At 41.8% G+C, this 20,193-nt stretch overlaps 1 protein-coding gene across 1 annotated transcript in view; it reads left to right on the forward strand.

The window, feature by feature from the left end:
* ankar (ankyrin and armadillo repeat containing) overlaps positions 1 to 20,193 on the forward strand; it is a 69,921-nt gene that overhangs the window by 31,424 nt on the left and 18,304 nt on the right. The window contains exons 9-14 of the mRNA XM_078404624.1: positions 1,774 to 1,975; positions 4,895 to 5,116; positions 8,383 to 8,474; positions 11,851 to 12,095; positions 16,321 to 16,489; positions 19,337 to 19,578. Of these exons, the coding sequence (XP_078260750.1) occupies positions 1,774 to 1,975; positions 4,895 to 5,116; positions 8,383 to 8,474; positions 11,851 to 12,095; positions 16,321 to 16,489; positions 19,337 to 19,578 (1,172 nt within the window). The remainder of the gene's footprint in view (positions 1 to 1,773; positions 1,976 to 4,894; positions 5,117 to 8,382; positions 8,475 to 11,850; positions 12,096 to 16,320; positions 16,490 to 19,336; positions 19,579 to 20,193) is intronic.

The following is a 20,193-nucleotide window of genomic DNA, read 5'->3' on the forward strand; positions in this document are numbered from 1 at the left end:
CAAGGTGCCCCACCATTTTGGTCATACCCTCTTCTCACTGTTACCATTTGGTAGGAGATGTAGAAGCCTGGTTCAGGAACAACTACTGGCCTGCGCCATCAGAGTCATGAACCAACCTCCATAAACCTCCTACCTTGACAACGGAACAGTACAGTCCATATATTGCACTACCATGGACTTGTTTTACTTTTCTAATTATGCTTTTGCACTAATCTTTTGTTTCTTGCACAATCTTCTTTCTTTTAGAAATATTATGTTTAATTTATATATACAGTAAGTGTTCAATATAACTGACCACAGAAAAGTGAATGATGTCCGTTATTGCCGATTGGCCGCTATAACTGAGTAAGGGATTACCAAGTAAGAGAGTATTATTGTATAAGTAGTAGAAACGAAGAACTGCAGATGCTGGTTAATGCACAAAAGGGCACAAAGTGCTGGAGTAACTCAGCAGGTCAGGCAGCATTAGGGTTGCCAACTGTCCCTTATTAGCCGGGACATCCCATAACTTGGGCTAAATTGGTTTGTCCCGTACGGGACCGCCCTTGTCCCGCATTAGGCCCGGGGGGGCATTGTAGGCCGGGGCGCTGTAGGCCTGGGCACTGTAACCCCGGGGGCCGCTGTAGGCCCGGACATTAGGCCCGGAGGCCCGAGCGCCACCTAATGGAGGTTGCATAGCAACTCACCTCCCGGCCCGGGCAGCCACCATTGGTGGAGCGGGAGCACGTGCTGCTGGCTGGGTGAGGTCACATGGCGCGTGGGGCGGTGACGTCACCTTTTGTCCCTTATTTGGGAATGAGAAAGTTGGCAACCCTAGGCTGCATCTTTGGGGAACATGGAAGGGTGACATTACCCCATGGCGTCAGGACCCTTCTTCAGACTCTAGGTCTGGAACTGGGCCTGGAATCCAGTGAGCTGAGGTGAGGATCGGTGGAGTCATTGGTTGCAGCCTGCGGGTGGCCTGAGTGCAGGTATGGGCTGAGGGTGGGTAGCCTGACCTGGAAGTGGCTGAGGAAGCTGTGTGGGCCCGCAGTGGTTGCAGTATCCCCAGCCTGGAAGCAGTTGAGGAGACGGTGCAGGCCGGTGCCAACAGCCTGGACTGGAAGCGGCAGGGGAGGTGGTGCGGGCCAGGGATGGTGTCAGCAGCCTGGTCTGACAGCGAAGCGTGTCTGTCTGAATCTATGATGCTGCTGTGAACAACATTTTTCATTAACCTCACCATACTTGCGCATCTGACAATTTACCCAGCTTGTCTTGACAACATAATGCAGCCTGATTTACTACTCTGGTGCTGTATGTTCCTCCAATCCCTTCAGTGCTTTTTTCTCCTTTCCAATTTTACTTTCTGATTTTAAGCCCATGCCAAATTTGTTTAAATCCTTCCTGCAAGCACAAACAAACCTCATCCTGAATTTATTGGTCCAACCATGTTGAGATGCAACCTGCCCAGCCTCTGCAGTTTCCATCTCACCCTGAACTGGTTACAATCTAACACCTTCCATTTTGTGACATTAATCCTCATGTTCAATACATTACCACAGGCCACGGCTGCACAACCCAAGCCCAAAAGATAGACACATAAAGCTGAAGTAACTCAGCAGGACAGGCAGCATCTCTGGATAGAAGGAATGGGTGACGTTTCGGGTCAAGATCCTTCTTCAGACTCAAACCCCAAAGGGCTGGTTTCAACCTGTTACAATTCTATTGTAATCGCACCTAACAAAGTATCAAGGTATTTTTTAAAATGTTAACCTGTAATTGTTTTGTTTGTAGGTCAAACGGCTTTGCATATGGCAGCAAAGTGTGGGTCTCTTGGTGCACTGAACTGCCTCCTAAGCTTGCAGGCAGATCATAAAACAACTGATGCACGAGGTTGGACAGCAATGCACTTTGCTGCATTTTATGACAATGTTTCCTGCGTTAGAGCTCTGTATAGAAGGGATCCCAAATTGATGGAATTAGAGACATCAGCTGAGTAAGTGAACTGTTGCCTATCTATTATAAATAATGAAAATAACAAAAATACTACTGTTAATTTTGAATTCCTTGTGCCTTTCTACACATTGGATTGTAAGTGAAACACCATGTTTTAATGTTGGTTCGCTGTGTTTCCCTTTCTTCTGATTAATGGTAATAAAAGAAATGGTGGAAATGGTGGAATGGCAGGAAATGGTGTTGGGTAGACTGATGGGACTGAAGGCTGATAAATCCCCAGGGCCTGATGGTCTGCATCCCAGGGTACTTAAGGAGGTGGCTCTAGAAATTGTGGACACATTGGTGATCATTTTCAAATGTTCTATAGATTCAGGATCAGTTCCAGTGGATTGGAGGGTAGCTAATGTTATCCCACTTTTTAAGAAAGGAGGGAGAGAGAAAACGGGAAATTATAGACCAGTTAGTCTGACATCAGTGGTGGGGAAGATGCTGGAATCAATTATAAAAGACGAAATTGCGGAGCACTTGGATAGCAGTAACAGGATCGTTCCGAGTCAGCATGGATTTACGAAGGGGAAATCATGCTTGACTAATCTTCTGGAATTCTTTGAGGATGTAACTAGGAAAATTGACGGGGAGAACCGGTGGATGTGGTGTACCCCGACTTTCAGAAAGCCTTCGACAAGGTCCCACATTGGAGAATAGTGGGCAAAATTAGAGCACATGGTATTGGAGGTAGGGTACTGACATGGATAGAAAATTGGTTGACAGACAGAAAGCAAAGAGTGGGGATAAATGGGTCCCTTTCAGAATGGCAGGCAGTGACTAGTGGGGTACCGCAAGGCTCGGTGCTGGGACCGCAGCTATTTACAATATACATTAATGACTTGGATGAAGGGATTAAAAGTACCATTAGCAAATTTGCAATGATACAAAGCTGGGTAGTAGTGTGAGCTGTGAGGAAGATGCTGTGAGGTTGCAAGGTGACTTGGACAGGTTGTGTAAGTGGGTGGATGCATGGCAGATGCAGTTTATTGTGGATAAGTGTGAGGTTATCCACTTTGGTGGTAAGAATAAGAAGGCAGATTATTATCTGAATGGTGTCAAGTTAGGAAAAGGGGACGTACAACGAGATCTGGATGTCCGAGTGCATCAGCCACTGAAAGGAAGCATGCAGGTACAGCAGGCAGTGAAGAAGGCCAATGGAATGTTGGCCTTCATAACAAGAGGAGTGGAGCAAAGAGGTCCTTCTGCAGTTGTATAGGGCCCTAGTGAGACCGCACCTAGAATACTGTGTGCAGTTTTGGTCTCCAAATTTGAGGAAGGATATTCTTGCTATTGAGGGCGTGCAGCCTAGGTTTACTAGGTTAATTCCCGGAATGGCGGGACTGTCATATGTTGAAAGACTGGAGCAGCTAGGCTTGTATACACTTGAATTTAGAAGGATGAGTGGGGATCTTATCGAAACATATAAGATTATTAAGGGGTTGGACACATTAGTGGCAGGAAACATGTTCCCAATGTTGGGAGAGTCCAGAACCAGGGGCCATAGTTTAAGAATAAGGGGTAGGCCATTTAGAACAGAGATGAGGAAAAACTTTTTCAGTCAGAGAGTTATAAATCTGTGGAATTCACTGCCTCATAAGGCAGTGGAGGCCAATTCTCTGAATGCATTGAAGAGAGAGCTAGATAGAGCTCTTAAGGATAGTGGAGTCAGGGGATATGGGGAGAAGGCAGGAATGGGGTACTGATTGAGAATGATCAGCCATGATCACATTGAATGGTGGTGCTGGCTCGAAGGGCCGAATGGCCTACTCCTGCACCTATTGTCTAGTGTCTATTGTCTATTTAATGTAATAAATATGTCAAAGTGTTTCATCAGAGCATTATCAAAAAAAAAATACCATGAGCCACATTTGGAGGTGCTTGGAAAGGTAACTGAAAGCTTAGGAGCATTTCAAATGAGATAATTGAAGTGGAAAGCCAGGTTGATTAAAGGAGGGAATTCCTGAACAGGGAAGCGGGACAATGATAAGCACATTTGTCAAAGGTGAGACAATGCAATTTTAGGGATGTGCAAGAACCCACAATTGGGTGAATGTCGATAGCTCTAAAGGTCAAGGGGAAGTGAGAGGAGAAATTGTTATAAAGGAGACTATAGACCAATATCTTTAGGGCAAGGTTGGGTTGTGCTTTTGAGTACTATTTAAACTAATTTGGCATGAGCTTAAAATCAATGTAAAATTAGAAAGGAGGAAAATATAAAAAAGGAATTAGGGGAACACACAGCACCAGAGTAGGAAATCAAACTGTATTACATAGTCAAGTCAAATCAAGTTTATTAACATATGCACAGGTACAAAGGATGGGTATAGAGGAGGATAGATAGGCAAAACCATGAGTAGATTAAGAAATATCTGTAAGAATTTTAAAATTCAATACAGAAGGCAATTTGGATGGGTGAATTTAGAAGTAATAGATGAACATGATAAAATACGATACAATTAGCAGGTTTTTTGGTGAGGTCGTTCATAGCATGTGGAAAATAGGATTCAGCAGGAGAGTAATAGAATAATTGCTTGGAACTAACAAAGCATCAGAGGTGCTGAGGCAGAAATGGAGGCCGGCGATATTAATGAGATGGAAGGAGGTGATCTTATTTATTAAGCAGTGCGATTAAATGGGAACTCCTCTTGTGGTTAAGTACAACAACAAGCTTACAAACATGGCATGATTGGGATAGTGAAATGAATACCTGTTTTTAAAATGAAATTTGGAATTAAAATCATAAACCCTCCACCTCCACCAATGCCCTGTGCAACACCCTGACCCAATAGATAATTTGTGGCATAAATGAAGCTGTTAAAGTATTTATCTAGATTATGATTTCTCGAAATTGAATTATTTTATTTAATTGCTGATAGCTAATGAGCCCATACTAATTTTCTTTTTGCATCAGATATCATGCAACTCCATTGTTACTTACTGCTATGGCTGGTGCTTTTGATACGCTCCAATATCTACTATCTCTTGGAGCCGATATATTAAAGGTTGACAGTGAAGCGAACAATATTGTTCATTTAGCAGCACTTTACTTCCACACAGATATCCTTACCTTCATAATTGAGCAGATGATCCCAGAGCTCCAGGTCTGGAATTTACTTAAAGGCATGTATCAGCTGTGTTGTACTAAAATAGCTATATATTGCATATAGTAATAATGTAATGGTTTTTATTTTAAACAACTTAAAGAAGTATTGTTTGTTGTAAGGCTCATATAATCACTGTCATAGGAACCACCAAAAACATATTTGAGAGCACCAGCAGATTCCTTGGTTGCACAGGTCGCTCTGTCATTCTTTTCAGGAAGGGTTGCTTTGCACTGCATACTTCATAACCTTACCACCCGGAGGGTTCAGATCTTGCCTGAAGTAGAAGGGAAGAAGCTTGGAGACACAAAAAAAAATGCAGATGTTGAAGCCTAAGCAAAACTCAAAGTTCTGGAGGAACTTAGCAGGTTGTTTCAGGTTGTACAGGCCATGTTTCTGGATGGGTCCATTCTTCAGTCTGGAGAAGGGTCCAGACTGAAGTAAGGAGTCATCCTGAAACGTGGCTGGCTATCATGTGGTTATGGGTTTCTATCACCAAGGTATTTTGACAGTAGTATAATTTTTCACTGAGCCCATAACTTCAAGTGCCACAGGCAGAGGTGACACGAGACTACAAATATTGGATTCTGGAGCAACAAACAATCTGCAACACCACAAAGCCATTAATCTTTATACAGACCACCTAAAGAATTAACACAGTTATTGGGATACTTGAAGCCTTAAGGCAGTTTGTCTCCTTTCAAAATGTGTTGCAGTGACTCAGAGCACCGCGGTCGGACTCTGTGTCGATGGGGCCCCGCGGCCGGTCCCAGCGTCGACGGAGCCCGCGGCCGGACTCTGGGTCGACGCCATGGAGGAGTCAGGAGTGGATCTGGCGGCGATCGTCAAGAGGATCGGTCGGCGATCGATGAGGAGGTCAATGGGGCATCGAGGTCGGCCGTCATTGAATGTGCCGGTGGTCGAGGAAGGGTCACGTGGGAGCCGAAGGATGCGCCGCCGGGAACAAAGATGGACCCTGCATGGGGGGAACCGCCATGAGGGGGGTGGGCGAAGAACATAGGAGGAGCTGGCGTGGGGGAACTCCCACGGGTGGGGGGGAGGGGGAGAACAAAGGAGGACCTAGCCTGGGGGGACCTGCAGTTCTTTGTGTCTAATCTTGGCTCCCTTTAACTCTACTCGCGGTCTCCGCAACCTTTTACAAGGATACTCAGCCATATTGAAGTGTATTTTCCTTGCTTAATCAATGGTGTGGTGATTGCTCAGCACAAGAAAAAACTGTCATTTTATTATCCAAACACGCTATTTGAAGATATTATTCAAGTACTTGCTGCTAAGGATAGTTTAAAAACTGCTTTTGACCTGTCGCAGAGCATGGAAAATCAATCAACAGCATGCAATGTTTGCCTTTGATCAGCAGAAAGTTTTGTGGAAAAAAGGTTGTCTCCTACATATGACCTGAGATCATGTGGTTTGGTATCCCTTGAACTTCAAACGGTGCTGATTGCATTGTCAGAAGTAATGGCCAGATTGGCATTTCTAAAGGGGTGTAAATTGTCATTTCTTCAATGGGAAACTCGAATGAATGTACTCCCAGTAACAGTTGGAGTAACTCAGCGGGTCAGGCAGCATCTCAGGAGAGAAGGAATGGGTGACGTTTCGGGTCGAGACCCTTCTTCAGACTTCTGCTTGGATCCTGATAATAATCCTGCTTGGATTTGATAATAAGTGGAGATTTGTGTTTAAAAGAAATCACTGCCTGATCACATTTCTAGCCCTTGCAAGCTCCACACAGACAACATCCAAGGTCAGGATCAAACCCAGGTCCATGGCGCTGTGAGGCAGCAGCTCTACTAGCTGCTGCCTCAATACATACCAAATAGATAAAATATAATGACTCAAAGTAGCTTAATTATTTTATTTTTATAACTTCACAGCCACTGAAATACTATTAAGTGTAGTCATTGGTTGGCGCCTTCAGCGATGGCAGCCTCGCCAACAGTCTGTTTTTTCATCTTTTTTGTTATTTTTAGTGTGTTTTAAAAGTTTGTGTTAATGTTCTCTGGTTTGTTTTATGTGTGGGGCGGGGGAGGGAGTCAGGGGAAACTGTTTTTCAATCTCTTACCTTGCCAGAGATGCGATTGTTTTCCGGATCATATCTCCGGTCACTCTGCGGCCTAACATCATGGAGCTGGAGGCCTTGTTCGGGACTGACTTTGAGCCCCACCGCGGGGGCGTGGACTTACAATCGGAGCCTGCGATCCCTTGCCTGGGATCAACGCTCCAACTGCGGCCTGGGGACTTCAACATCAAGGAGCTCGCAGTCTCGGGTAGAGACCGATATCAGAAGTTCTAAATCGCAGAAGGTTTTGAAAAGACCCGACCAGGGTCTGATCACCCGGCGCGGGGGAGCTGAGTGAGATCCCCCCACCGATGCAGGAGTTTGATTGCTCCGATGCGGAGGTCCCGAGCGCCGCCGGCTATGGGAGTCAAGATCATCCCGTCAACGGAAGGTTCGAGGCTCTCGACCGCGGGAGAACAAAGAGAAGAGATTGAACTTTTTTTTGCCTTCCAACGCAGTGAGGAATGTGGAGGAGTCACTGTGGTGGATGTTTATGTTACAATGTATTTTGTGTGTTCTGTTGCTTTTAATTGGGATGACTGTATGGCAAAAACAAATTCCTCATATGTTGCAAAACATGTTGGCTAATAAAGTATGCTTATGATTATGATTGTCTATTGTAGGCAAAATCAACAGCTATTTTACACAGAAAGGGCTGATTAATGATAATAGAATAAACAACCATATAATGTATTTTGCTTATGCTTAGATAATTATCACATTCCCCTGCTCTTCTTCAAATAAGAGCATAGGATCTCCACTTTAAAGATCATCATAAACTCTCACCTGATATCACACTGTGGCCTTTGCTTGCCATCACAATGAAGGTTAAGCCAAAAGGTACACAATAAATATTTGAAGCATGGAGTCAAATATTTATTCACATCACAAAAAGCTGCACAGCCTCTATGACAAAATGTTCTGCTTTTGGGCTGTGACTTTCTTGGATTGTGGTCTCGTTGTTGATCATCTCTAATTTAATCCAGTTATACTACACCAAATTTACACCAGAAGTGATTAAGACATAGAAAATAATCCAAATAAAATAATTGAGACATTCAAAACTACCATCTCAATGTCAATATTGTTAAATGAGGCCAGTTTTAATCAACATCCAAAAATTCATAATAAGCATATCAAACTCATCATTGCAACTTAGGCTGTGGGTAAGCACAAGGCTCATCAATTCATTGTCACTTTTCCAGAGATGATGCAGAGCAAAGATTATCACAAACAGGAAATGGGAGTGAGATCACTTGAAGTTCTGAGTGTGATGAAGAGTCGTTACTGGAAAGCAATTCTTGATGCAGGTGAGAATGAATAACATGAAAGGTAGCAACCCAACACAATTAATAAAATAATTTTTAAACTATCGTCCATATTCACATATCAAATCTGTTATGTTTTGCTCTGCTTTTCTGCTACAGTAAACCCCTCCACCCATTAGTGCTGACAAGAGTTTTCAATTATCATATCTTTACTCTGTATCTTCCTGGAGCCTCTGCTTTATGACCTTTATAACAAACTAAAATGCAACCTTAAATCTTGATGCTATTTTTAATCCACATCACATTCTTTCTAGCTTGCTGCTGGGGACCTTTTGATCCTCTATAGTCTTGGAACATTTGTCAGAAATGTGCTAATATCTAAAATTACTGGGAGACGTCTGTGTGCATTGTTGTATTGGCTTAGATTTAGTGGAGTGGGGCCAAACCTGTCTGCTTTAGATTCATTGGCCAAACTGGTGTGCTGAGAGTTTCCAGGACCCAGTCAGTGAAGCTCTGGGTGAAACCAGGGATAAGTACGAGTCTGTATGTGGATGCACAAGTACTAACCAAACTGGCTTGCATTTAATGGGTAATTACCAACAGTTTGTTGCTGGCGTCTACCAGCAAGATATGGCTCAGGATTCAATAAAACTTTTGACCTACAGTGTAGAAACAGGCCCTTCGGCCTACCGAGTCTATGCCGACCAGTGATCACCCCGTACACTAGCACTATTCTACACACTAGGGACAATTTACAGAATAGAAGCTGATTGACCTACAAACCTTCACATTTTTGAGATGTGGGAGGAAACTGGAGCACCTGGAGAAAGCCCACACGGTCACAGGGAAAATGTGCAAAATCCACACGGAGAGTACCCATAGTTAGGATCGAACCCGGGTCTCTGGTGATGTAAGGCAGCAACTCTATAGCTGCACCACTTTGCCGCCCATAGTGATTCAATAAAGCACACAACACATAGCAATTGCATTATAATTCGTTAATTGTTCAGAGAACAATTCATTGAAACATCAGAGTAATTAAAATATCGCCCATTTTTCTTCCGATAAATTTGTTTTCAGTTTAAAATTTTGACTGCTTATATTTTTTGGGAGCAATGCATTTTGGCTCAATGAAAATATTATATTAGAACAATATTGATATGGTAATCCTCTTTGAATTTCAAACAATGTCAATGAAGGTATAAAATGCACTAACTGCCATTTTTGAAAGCTGTCCATTGCCTTCTGTAATACTGAAAACAAGTTCATCCAGGAAGAATGTAATAACTATTATGTACATAAGATTCTGGCCACATAAATATTCAGATTATAAATAATTTTCTCCAGATTCAAAATAATTTAAATGGTGCAGGCTATTTGTTTTTTTGTGCAATGGCACCATGCATAATATTTTATTTGGTAGCAACTTATGACGGCTATACATAAATGAAGAAGATAGGTTTATTGAATTCATGTTTTGGAATCTGGACTTCAATGGCAAAGCAGTATTTGTTGTACATTTCTAATTGTCATCGAGAATGTGGTGGGTCGCTGCCGTTGTGAGCCATCACAGTCCTGATGAAGGTGTTCCTTTAGTCCTGTTGGGCAGGAGTGCCAAGAGTTAGGTCCAGCAGCAATAAATGAATAACAAATTATCTCCAAATGGTGTGTGTTTTTCAGAGGAATCTGCAGGTGGTGGTGTTCCCATGCACCCACTGTCCTTGTGCTTCTTGTTAATGGAAGTTATGGGTTTGGGAGATAACTGGTGAGGAAATGTTGTGCAATACATTTTGTAGAAGGTATACAGCACATCAATACTAAAGGGCCTGTCCCACTTAGGTGATTTTATAGGTGACTGCCGGCGACTGTCAAAGTCGTAGCAGATCGCCGAAACTTTCTTTTGCCCTATGATAATGACCACGACAATGCCGAGTCAGGTCGAGATTACGCCGTCTTCGGAAACATAGCAAAATTCCCACGCTTATCAATGCTTCTCCGGCGTCCTAATTTTCGCTGAAATCACTGACAAGTCTGTTGTTGATGAGTTGATGAGTTGATGAGTCCACAGTGCTTCATGGATGTCAATTTTTAGCTCACAGTTTTATAGCCTATCCCAGTCTGAGAGTCTATTGATTCTGCACTGCATAACATGGTAGAATGTACCCTCAGTGTGAACATTGGGCTGTGTGATGAAGTAACTTCTTGTGTTGCTAATGTAAACAGATGTAACTGCTCTAGGTGGAATGGTGAAGATGAGTAAAAATAGGTTTATCCCATATGGGAATTCACTCACTACCTACTGCACACCCAGTTTGTCAGCAAAGTTCTTCAGGGTTTGGCCAGCTCCACTACTGGCTGATGGTGCCACTAAGGCACTCCTGGTGATCACTGATTCATCAACTGTGTCAGAATGGCAGATCATAATCCAGACCAAGTTTCTTTGTGTATGTTTGACCTAGAACCATGCAGCTTCATGTAGTCTGGAGTCGATGCTGAAGACTATCAGTGTTACTCCCACCCATCCGTACATTACTGTGCTGCCTTCACTGATGAGACTGTCCCAGGTGTCATGGTGGGGTATGGCTCACAAATTCTGATTTTCTGAATGCAACTTTGTCAGACTGTTGCTGGGGCAACTCAGCGGGTCAAGCAGCATCTCTGGAGAAAAGGAACAGGTAATGTTTTGGGTTGGAACCCTTCTTCAGACTGGGAACCCTTCAGCCAGACTTTGCCAGGATGTTGCTTGACTAGTTTGTTGGACAACTGTCCCATTTTGTACAGCAGTCCCCAGATGTTTGAGAACTGGACTTGCAAATCAACCGAGTTGGGAATAATTTTCCTGTGTCTGACATTGGTGTCCAACATTAGGCTGTTCATCCCCTTTTTTTTCTGTATTTGAGCATGTGATAATGATAAAATTGAGTGGCTTACTGGACTATTTTAGAAAGCATTTAGAAGCCAAGCACATTTACAAATGATTAGTATTAATAATAATTCATGAAGTGAGGTTAAAAAATCATATATTGCTAATGCATGGAAGATGAAAATTTTGCATGGTGTTGGTGTCAGGAAAAGCACACTCATATTCCTATAGGCAGGCATAAAATGAACATTGCAAACTCCATACTTCTGGCTGCTTAAATGATATGAGAACCAAGCTTTGAAAGTCACAGGTCTTCAATAGATGCTTTAATTGTATTAAAATAATGCCATGCACAGATGTGCTGAGTTGAAACATGGAAACCTTTAGTGTAAGAGAGGCTATTTGACCCTTCTTGTCTGCTGGAATCTATTTTGGGAATTGATTTAATCCCTTTCTATTTTTATAATTTCTCCACAAACTAGAAATATGAAATGTTAGTTGCATTTTTGAGAAGCTGGATTATGTCATATTTAACACTGTTTTTTTTAAATATAGGTAGCATTCCTCCTCTTATAGATCTGTTGAACAGTCACCATGAGTCACTGCAATGTATTGCTGCTGCGGTGCTGTGTAATCTCTCCATCCATCTACCAGCCTGTGAAACAGTTATTGATTTTGGTATCATCCCAGTGCTTATTCCATTGCTGCACAGTCAAAAGCCAGAGCTTCAGTCTCGTTGCTCTGTCATTCTCTTTGACATTGCCCATGTTAAAAATAATGCCAATCGAATTGCTTCCCTTGTAAGTAATGCTTATTTATTATACTCCTTTGCTGTAAAAAGTATAGTTCACTGTATTACCAAAGGGTGAGTCATTACAAATTTATCGACTTGCACAAACTTGCACAAATATAATGCTTTTCAGCTGAACTTTTAAAATGCTTTAGAAACTCTTGAATACCACTGAAGGCATGTCAGAGTAGTTTCCACAAGGCTGCAATTAGACAAAAGAACAAAACATTTCAACTGCAAGTTAGGTCCAGAATAAACTGAGTCCACAATCTTGTACACTGATTTTAAAACAGTGTTTTTGCCTAACACTTAAATTAATCGCAACATTCCATTTTTATAATTGTTTTCACTTGAGGTTCTTCTCAAATTTAGGGTTTGCAGCTCGTGAAACGATTGAACCAAGAACTAGTATAAAATCCTGTAATTTAAAATCCATTTTTGGCCAGCATTGACACAATGCGCCACATGGATTCCTCTCTCTGATTTTATCATTTGACCTTGGCTAATTTTTGCTTCAAGATAGGTGCTGTGGGGAATCTGATAAGGGGACTAGAGGTAAAAGAGCCATTAGGAGGCAGTGATCACAACATGATAAGTTTTACTCTGCAAATGGAAAGGCAGAAGGGAAAATCGGAAGTGTCGGTATTACAGTATAGCAAAGGGGATTACAGAGGCATGAGGCAGGAGCTGGCCAAAATTTACTGGAAGGAGGCCCTATCAGGGAAGACGGTAGAACAGCAATGGCAGGTATTCCTGGGAATAATGCAGAGGTTGCAGGATCAATTTATCCCAAAGAGGCGGAAAGACTCTAAGGGGAGTAAAAGACACCTGTGGCTGACGAGGGAAGTCAAGGACAGCATAAAAATTAAGGAGAGGAAGTATAACATAGCAAAGAAGAGTGGGAAGACAGAGGATTGGGACTCTTTTAAAGAGCAACAAAAGTTAACTAAAAAGGCAATACGGGGAGAAAAGATGAGGTACGAGGGTAAACTAGCCAATAATATAAAGGAGGATAGCAAAAGTTTTTTTAGGTACGTGAAGAGGAAAACAATAGTCAAGGCAAATGTGGGTCCCTTGAAGACAGAAGCAGGGGAATTTATTATGGGGAACAAAGAAATGGCAGACGAGTTAAACCGTTACTTTGGATCTGTCTTCACTGAGGAAGATACACACAATCTCCCAAATGTTCTAGGGGCCGGAGAACCTAGGGTGATGGAGGAACTGAAGGAAATCCACATTAGGCAGGAAATGGTTTTGGGTAGACTGATGGGACTGAAGGCTGATAAATCCCCAGGGCCTGATGGTCTGCATCCCAGAGTACTTAAGGAGGTGGCTCTAGAAATAGTGGAAGCATTGGAGATCATTTTTCAATGTTCTATAGATTCAGGATCAGTTCCTGTGGATTGGAGGATAGCAAATGTTATCCCACTTTTTAAGAAAGGAGGGAGAGAGAAAACGGGTAATTATAGACCAGTTAGTCTGACATCAGTGGTGGGGAAGATGCTGGAGTCAATTATAAAAGACGAAATTGCTGAGCATTTGGATAGCAGTAACGGGATCATTCCGAGTCAGCATGGATTTACGAAGGGGAAATCATGCTTGACAAATCTACTGGAATTTTTTGAGGAAGTAACTAGGAAAATTGACAAGGGAGAGTCAGTGGATGTGGTGTACCTCGACTTTCAGAAAGCCTTCGACAAGGTCCCACATAGGAGATTAGTGGGCAAAATTAGGGCACATGGTATTGGGGGTAGGGTACTGACATGGATAGAAAATTGGTTGACAGATAGAAAGCAAAGAGTGGGGATAAATGGGTCCCTTTCGGAATGGCAGGCAGTGACCAGTGGGGTACCGCAAGGTTCGGTGCTGGGACCCCAGCTATTTACGATATACATTAATGACTTAGACGAAGGGATTAAAAGTACCATTAGCAAATTTGCAGATGATACTAAGTTGGGGGGTAGTGTGAATTGTGAGGAAGATGCAATAAGGCTGCAGGGTGACTTGGACAGGTTGTGTGAGTGGGCGGATACATGGCAGATGCAGTTTAATGTAGATAAGTGTGAGGTTATTCACTTTGGAAGTAAGAATAGAAAGGCAGATTATTATCTGAATGGTGTCAAGTTAGGAGGAGGGGGTGTTCAACGAGATCTGGGTGTCCTAGTGCATCAGTCAATGAAAGGAAGCATGCAGGTACAGCAGGCAGTGAAGAAAGCCAATGGAATGTTGGCCTTCGTAACAAGAGGAGTTGAGTATAGGAGCAAAGAGGTCCTTCTACAGTTGTACCGGGCCCTGATGAGACCGCACCTGGAGTACTGTGTGCAGTTTTGGTCTCCAAATTTGAGGAAGGATATTCTTGCTATGGAGGGCGTGCAGCGTAGGTTCACTAGGTTAATTCCCGGAATGGCGGGACTGTCGTATGTTGAAAGGCTGGAGCGATTGGGCTTGTATACACTGGAATTTAGAAGGATGAGGGGGGATCTTATTGAAACATATAAGATAATTAGGGGATTGGACACATTAGAGGCAGATAACATGTTCCCAATGGTGGGGGAGTCCAGAACAAGGGGCCACAGTTTAAGAATAAGGGGTAGGCCATTTAGAACGGAGATGAGGAAGAACTTTTTCAGTCAGAGGGTGGTGAAGGTGTGGAATTCTCTGCCTCAGAAGGCAGTGGAGGCCAGTTCGTTGGATGCTTTCAAGAGAGAGCTGGATAGAGCTCTTAAGGATAGCGGAGTGAGGGGGTATGGGGAGAAGGCAGGAACGGGGTACTGATTGAGAGTGATCAGCCATGATCGCATTGAATGGCGGTGCTGGCTCGAAGGGCTGAATGGCCTACTCCTGCACCTATTGTCTATTGTCTATTGAATCATGGACAATATTTCATTATCTAGTTCTCTGCAGAGCAACTCGTTTAACACATCACTTGGCTTGCAGAGCCAAGCCATTACCCCAAAAGTAATTAATTGGTAAATTGTGTCAGAATTCATCAGGTACCATAGATTTCATGCAATTTTCTGCCATGAATGTTACTGCATTTTAAGTTTATCGAAAAAACATTCACACTTTGTGAATCAATCTGCAAGTTTCCCTATTAAGCCTCCACATCCTCCAATTTAACTTATATTAGGAGCAGATGCAGTTCAAGCAGGATTTCGTCAGGAACAGAATTTAGACCTTCACCAGATTTCCCAACGGCTCTTTCTATGCTTTTGTGGTGAACCATGGGAAAAAGGGATAAAAAGGAAAAGATTGATCTGAAATGCTGTTATATTATTGCTCCATCAGTAACTTGAATTGTTCTGTGCTTTTAAAATAGGGTGCTAATAAATTAGCTTTGTGTCAATATAAACTCTATTAATAGGAGTATCTTTGTGTCTAATTGTTTTCTGCTTCCAATTATTATTATGGAAATGTTGTGACATTTAAATTAATGTTTTCTTTAGAAGAAAAGTTAATTATTTTATCAGTAAACATTCTCCTTGGCATGGAGATGTCAACTACTGATGTTTTGCGCAAATGGGAATTTGAATAAGTATTGGTCGTTGTTCAATTAATTGATTCATCAGCTGAGTCATTTCTGCTGTAATCCATTTGGCCCAATTTTCTTCCATGATGAAGAAGCTAATTTCATAGTACAGGTTATGAAAATTATTTGGGAGTGGGAAGCAGATGATATTTATTTTCTCTGGAGTGAGGATATAAAAGTCAATTATAATTACCCATTCCCTCAGGTAAAATGATATATTTTTGAATAAAACACATATTTTAACCACCATTCATTGATTTCAATAGTTGAGTTTGAGGTCATGGTGGTGGCCACTAGAGGGTGGTAATGAATTATAAATAAAATGAAATTTCTGCAGTTTGAACTAGAGTTTAATCATCCCAATTTTAATCCAACTAAGTCAGTCCATGTGGTGATAGAACATACAGATGCACTTTTGGTTTTAATGTGAAACTTGACCAGAAATTTGAGTTGATCTACAAGATAATAAAAGAATTGTGTAAATTCTTTACATCTTGGCACAGGATACTAAGCAGAGATTTTAACAAAAAGTGGAAAATATTTGAAACACTTCTGTTAAAAAGAAAACATTCTATACATTTATTAACCAATAGCCACAATATATAGGTTCTGATGTTGTCTTAATGTTACCTCAGTAGATAGTTTGCAACTTCTTGGAACTATGTGCAATTAAATGTTTTGGAATGCCCATCAATTTATTTTCTAGGGTGCAATTCCTCCTCTTGTGAAGATTTTAAATTCAGAAGTTGAAGATGTGCTTGTCAATGCAATTAAGTTCATTCAGGTATTATGCAGCAACAATCCGATCAATCAGACCTTAGTAGCTAAAGAAGGGGCAATTCCACTTTTGGTGGAGCTATTAAGTGTCCCCTCAGGTAATATTCTTAGTAAATGTTCTTCCACTATTTAAGTTGCAATTTTATTTTGCGTGGACAAAATGCCAGCTGCAAAGATGGGAAGGGGGGGGAGGGGTGGAGAAGGGAGGATGTTAATTTACAGATGATGAGATTAATTTGCAGTGAATGTCGGCGTTGGGTTGTGAAAAACTACGTTTAAAAGTTGCTTCTGCATAATATCAGAGGGAACAAGGAGACGCTATTTGACATGGAATGGCAAATACCATAATAGGCACAATGTGAGGTGGCCGGGGCAGTTTCAGTCAACTAAACCATCTGATGTACAAAATGGAATGGCTACATTCATTCATTTGTCATTGTCTTTGTTAGGGTCTGTAAATAAACATTTATATTTAATTGGTTGATATAATTTTATCCATATTTTTAGTTTCTTAGTTTTAGAGATACAGTGCAAAACAGGCTCCTCAGCCCACCAAATCCCCACTGACCAGTGATCCCTGCACATTAACACTATCCTACACACAATCTTTATGACACTTATACCAAGCCATTTTACCTACATACCTGTACGTCTTTGGAGTGTGGGAGGAAACCAAAGATCTCAGAGAAAACCCATGTGGTCACTGGGAGAACGTACAAACTCCGTACATACAGCACGCGTAGTCGGGATCGAATCCGGGTCTCTAGCGCTGAAAGCTCTTTAAGGCTACAACTCTACTGCTGTGCCACTGTGCCGCCCATAAAATGGAACTAGCGAGGCCCCAGGCCCCAGCGAGATTTGAACTCATGACCCCTGGTTTACAAGACCAGTGCTCTAAACCCTGAGCGATGGAACTGATTCAATTTTCAATGAAGAGTAGTCAACATTATGTCATTATGACATGAAAACTAAAGAGATTGAAAATGTTTGAATCTAGAACAAAAACAGAATGCTGGAAGAACTCAGCATATTAAGCAGCATCTGAGGAGGGGAAAGATGTAAGTTGATGTTTCAGGTTAAGACCCTACATCAGGACTGAGAAGGAACAGGAATGAGGGGCGGCATGGTGGCACAGCGGTAGAGTTGCTGCCTTACAGCGAATGCAGCGCCGGAGACTCAGGTTCGATGCTGACTACGGGTGCTGTACTGTATGGAGTTTGTACGTTCTCCCCGTGACCTTTCTCCGAGATCTTCGGTTTCCTTCCACACTCCAAAGACGTACAGGTTTGTAGGTTAATTGGCTGGGAAAATGTAAAAATTGTCCCTAGTGGGTGTAGGGTAGTGTTAATGTGTGGGGATCGCTGGGCGGCGCGGACCCGGTGGGCCGAAGGGCCTGTTTCTGCGCTGTATCTCTAAATCTAAATCTAAACAATTGTCAGTACATAATGGTATGGAAGAATTGTGATAGAGACTTGTAGATGAAAGGTGGAACCAGACAGGGAGGGAATGATAAGCAGATGGAACCATGGGCAGTTCAGGTGGGGAAAGAGAGGAATGAACAGAGGGAGAAGAAAGCTAGGTGGACAGGTGAATATGTATGGGAGGAGAACACCAAACACATTGTTTTCTGCCAATATCATCACTGATCTTCCTGCTAGAATAAACATAAAAGCATCTGGTAGGTTAGCTTGTATATTGATTTCCTCAGACTTACACTAGTTACATGTTATGAATAACTTGTCACAGAGACAGTTTAGGCATGAAATTGTACCCTACTATTCCCATAGAGTTCATTATTAGTTGGAGAGAAAAAATGTGAATATAGATATCTGCCCTGAAGCATTCATCTCACCATGCACGATTCCCTAATTATTTCCTGAAGTGTCCGTTGCACTGTTAGAAAAAGAAAATGCACCTCAATTGAAGAGTCCTGAAATTGGAAAAAAATTGGCATGAACATAGGGAAAGTAATTGATTGTTCCAATTTCCCAAGATTGTTTTTTCTCCTTTAATTAGATTTTAACAAAATATTGTAGCTGCAAGTTTTCACCATGGTAAAATCCTCAAATTGAACGAATTAGAAATTGGTAGTACACAGGCTCTGTAGGTTATGAATGACCTGACTATCCAATGTTATCCAATGTTAGGCAAAATCTATCATACATTTTGAAATATTTATTCAAGCTGGTAATGGTAACACTGTAATAATAAATTGTTTCAAGGTATTTATTAATGACTGGATAGAGTATATATTCCATTAGTTTAATTATGGATAGTCTTAGAGTGATTATTTAATGGAATGAAAGAAGTACAGCAAGTGTATGTAAAGTGATATAATATGGGTAGCTATAGAAAATGGATGTTTCTGCTTACGGATAAATCAGCTTACGGACAGTTCTCAGTAACTGAACCCTCATGTATATATAAAGGCAGTAATCAATAAATAACAGTGAGATAAAAAACAGTTTGTCTTTGAATTGTTTCACAAGATTGCTGTTTATTTCGAGTGCTCGGTAATTTGTGTATTTATTCCTCGTCGGATAGATGAGAGACTGCAGATGCCAAAATCTGAGCAAATCTCATATTGTTGGAGCAACTCAATGGGTCAGGGAGCATCTGTGGAGGCAAAGGGATAGTTGACATTTCAAATCAAGACCCTGCATCAGGCAGGATTGAAAGTGTAGAGTGAAGATGCCTAGTGTGAACCTCTCATTACTGGCAATTTCCCTGCTGCACTCGCTGCCCTAATTCAGCCCAAAACATCGAATCTCCCTCTGCCTCCACAGATGCTGCCCGACCCGCTTAGTTCCTCCAGAAGTTTATTTTTTTTGTGCTCATTCTTTCAATCCAGTCGGATATTTTGCCTGTGTTCTTAGTTAAATGGATTAGAATGTGTAGTGAGATTCAGATACCTAACTTTTTCGTGGAATTGTTATGTTACATAGAAGTACTGACGGGCTTTGCTGCACTTGCTTTGGCTGAAATGGCTCATGGACACAGTGTGAACCAGGATTTGATTGCTGCTGAAGGGGCTATTCCCCCTCTGGTAAAAATCCTCAGTGGACGGAAAATCAAGATGCAACTAAAAGCCATAGCAGCAGTGGAGGTTTTAGCTGACAGAAACGCTGCAATACAAAAAGAATTTCTTGAGTTGTCTGCCGCCAAACCCATTTTGAAACTTCTTAAGGTAATTTACTATCAAAATCAGTGTGATTTATTTAAATTCAGTATACATATTTATCAGTAGATAAATACAAAATACTGGAATAACTTAGTGGGTCAGCCAGCATCTCTGGAGAAAATGGATAGGTGACATTTTGGGTCGGGTTCTTTCTTCAGGTTATTTCATTATTTATTGGTAGCGTGTTCATTATGCAGCAACAGGTGATCCTGATAAATGGAGAAGTCTGAAGACTTTTTAAATGTGGAATGATTATCGGAATATTTAATGATCCTTCTAATTCTTTGAAAAAACAATTCTGTTTAACATATTTACATCAATTTTTTGCTTTCCAATAATTTGAGCACTTCCCATTCATGTTAAATAAGTCATACGTTGACATTCAACCTTGCCTTGTCCAGCGATGCAGCGAGCAGAACTATTCCCCCATAGCTCCAGCAACCCAGCTTTAATCTTGACCACTCATGCTGTCTGTTTGGAGTTTGCACATTCTCTCTGAGACCCCTTGGGTTTCCGCTAGATTCTCCAGCTTCATCCACATCCCAGAGACATGCTAGTAGCTAGGTTGATTGGGCACAAAAATTGCTTTGGGTTAAGGTATTCAGTGGAATCATGGTGGGG

This window comes from Rhinoraja longicauda, chromosome 8 (assembly GCF_053455715.1).
Source record: "Rhinoraja longicauda isolate Sanriku21f chromosome 8, sRhiLon1.1, whole genome shotgun sequence".
NCBI lineage: Eukaryota > Metazoa > Chordata > Chondrichthyes > Rajiformes > Arhynchobatidae > Rhinoraja > Rhinoraja longicauda.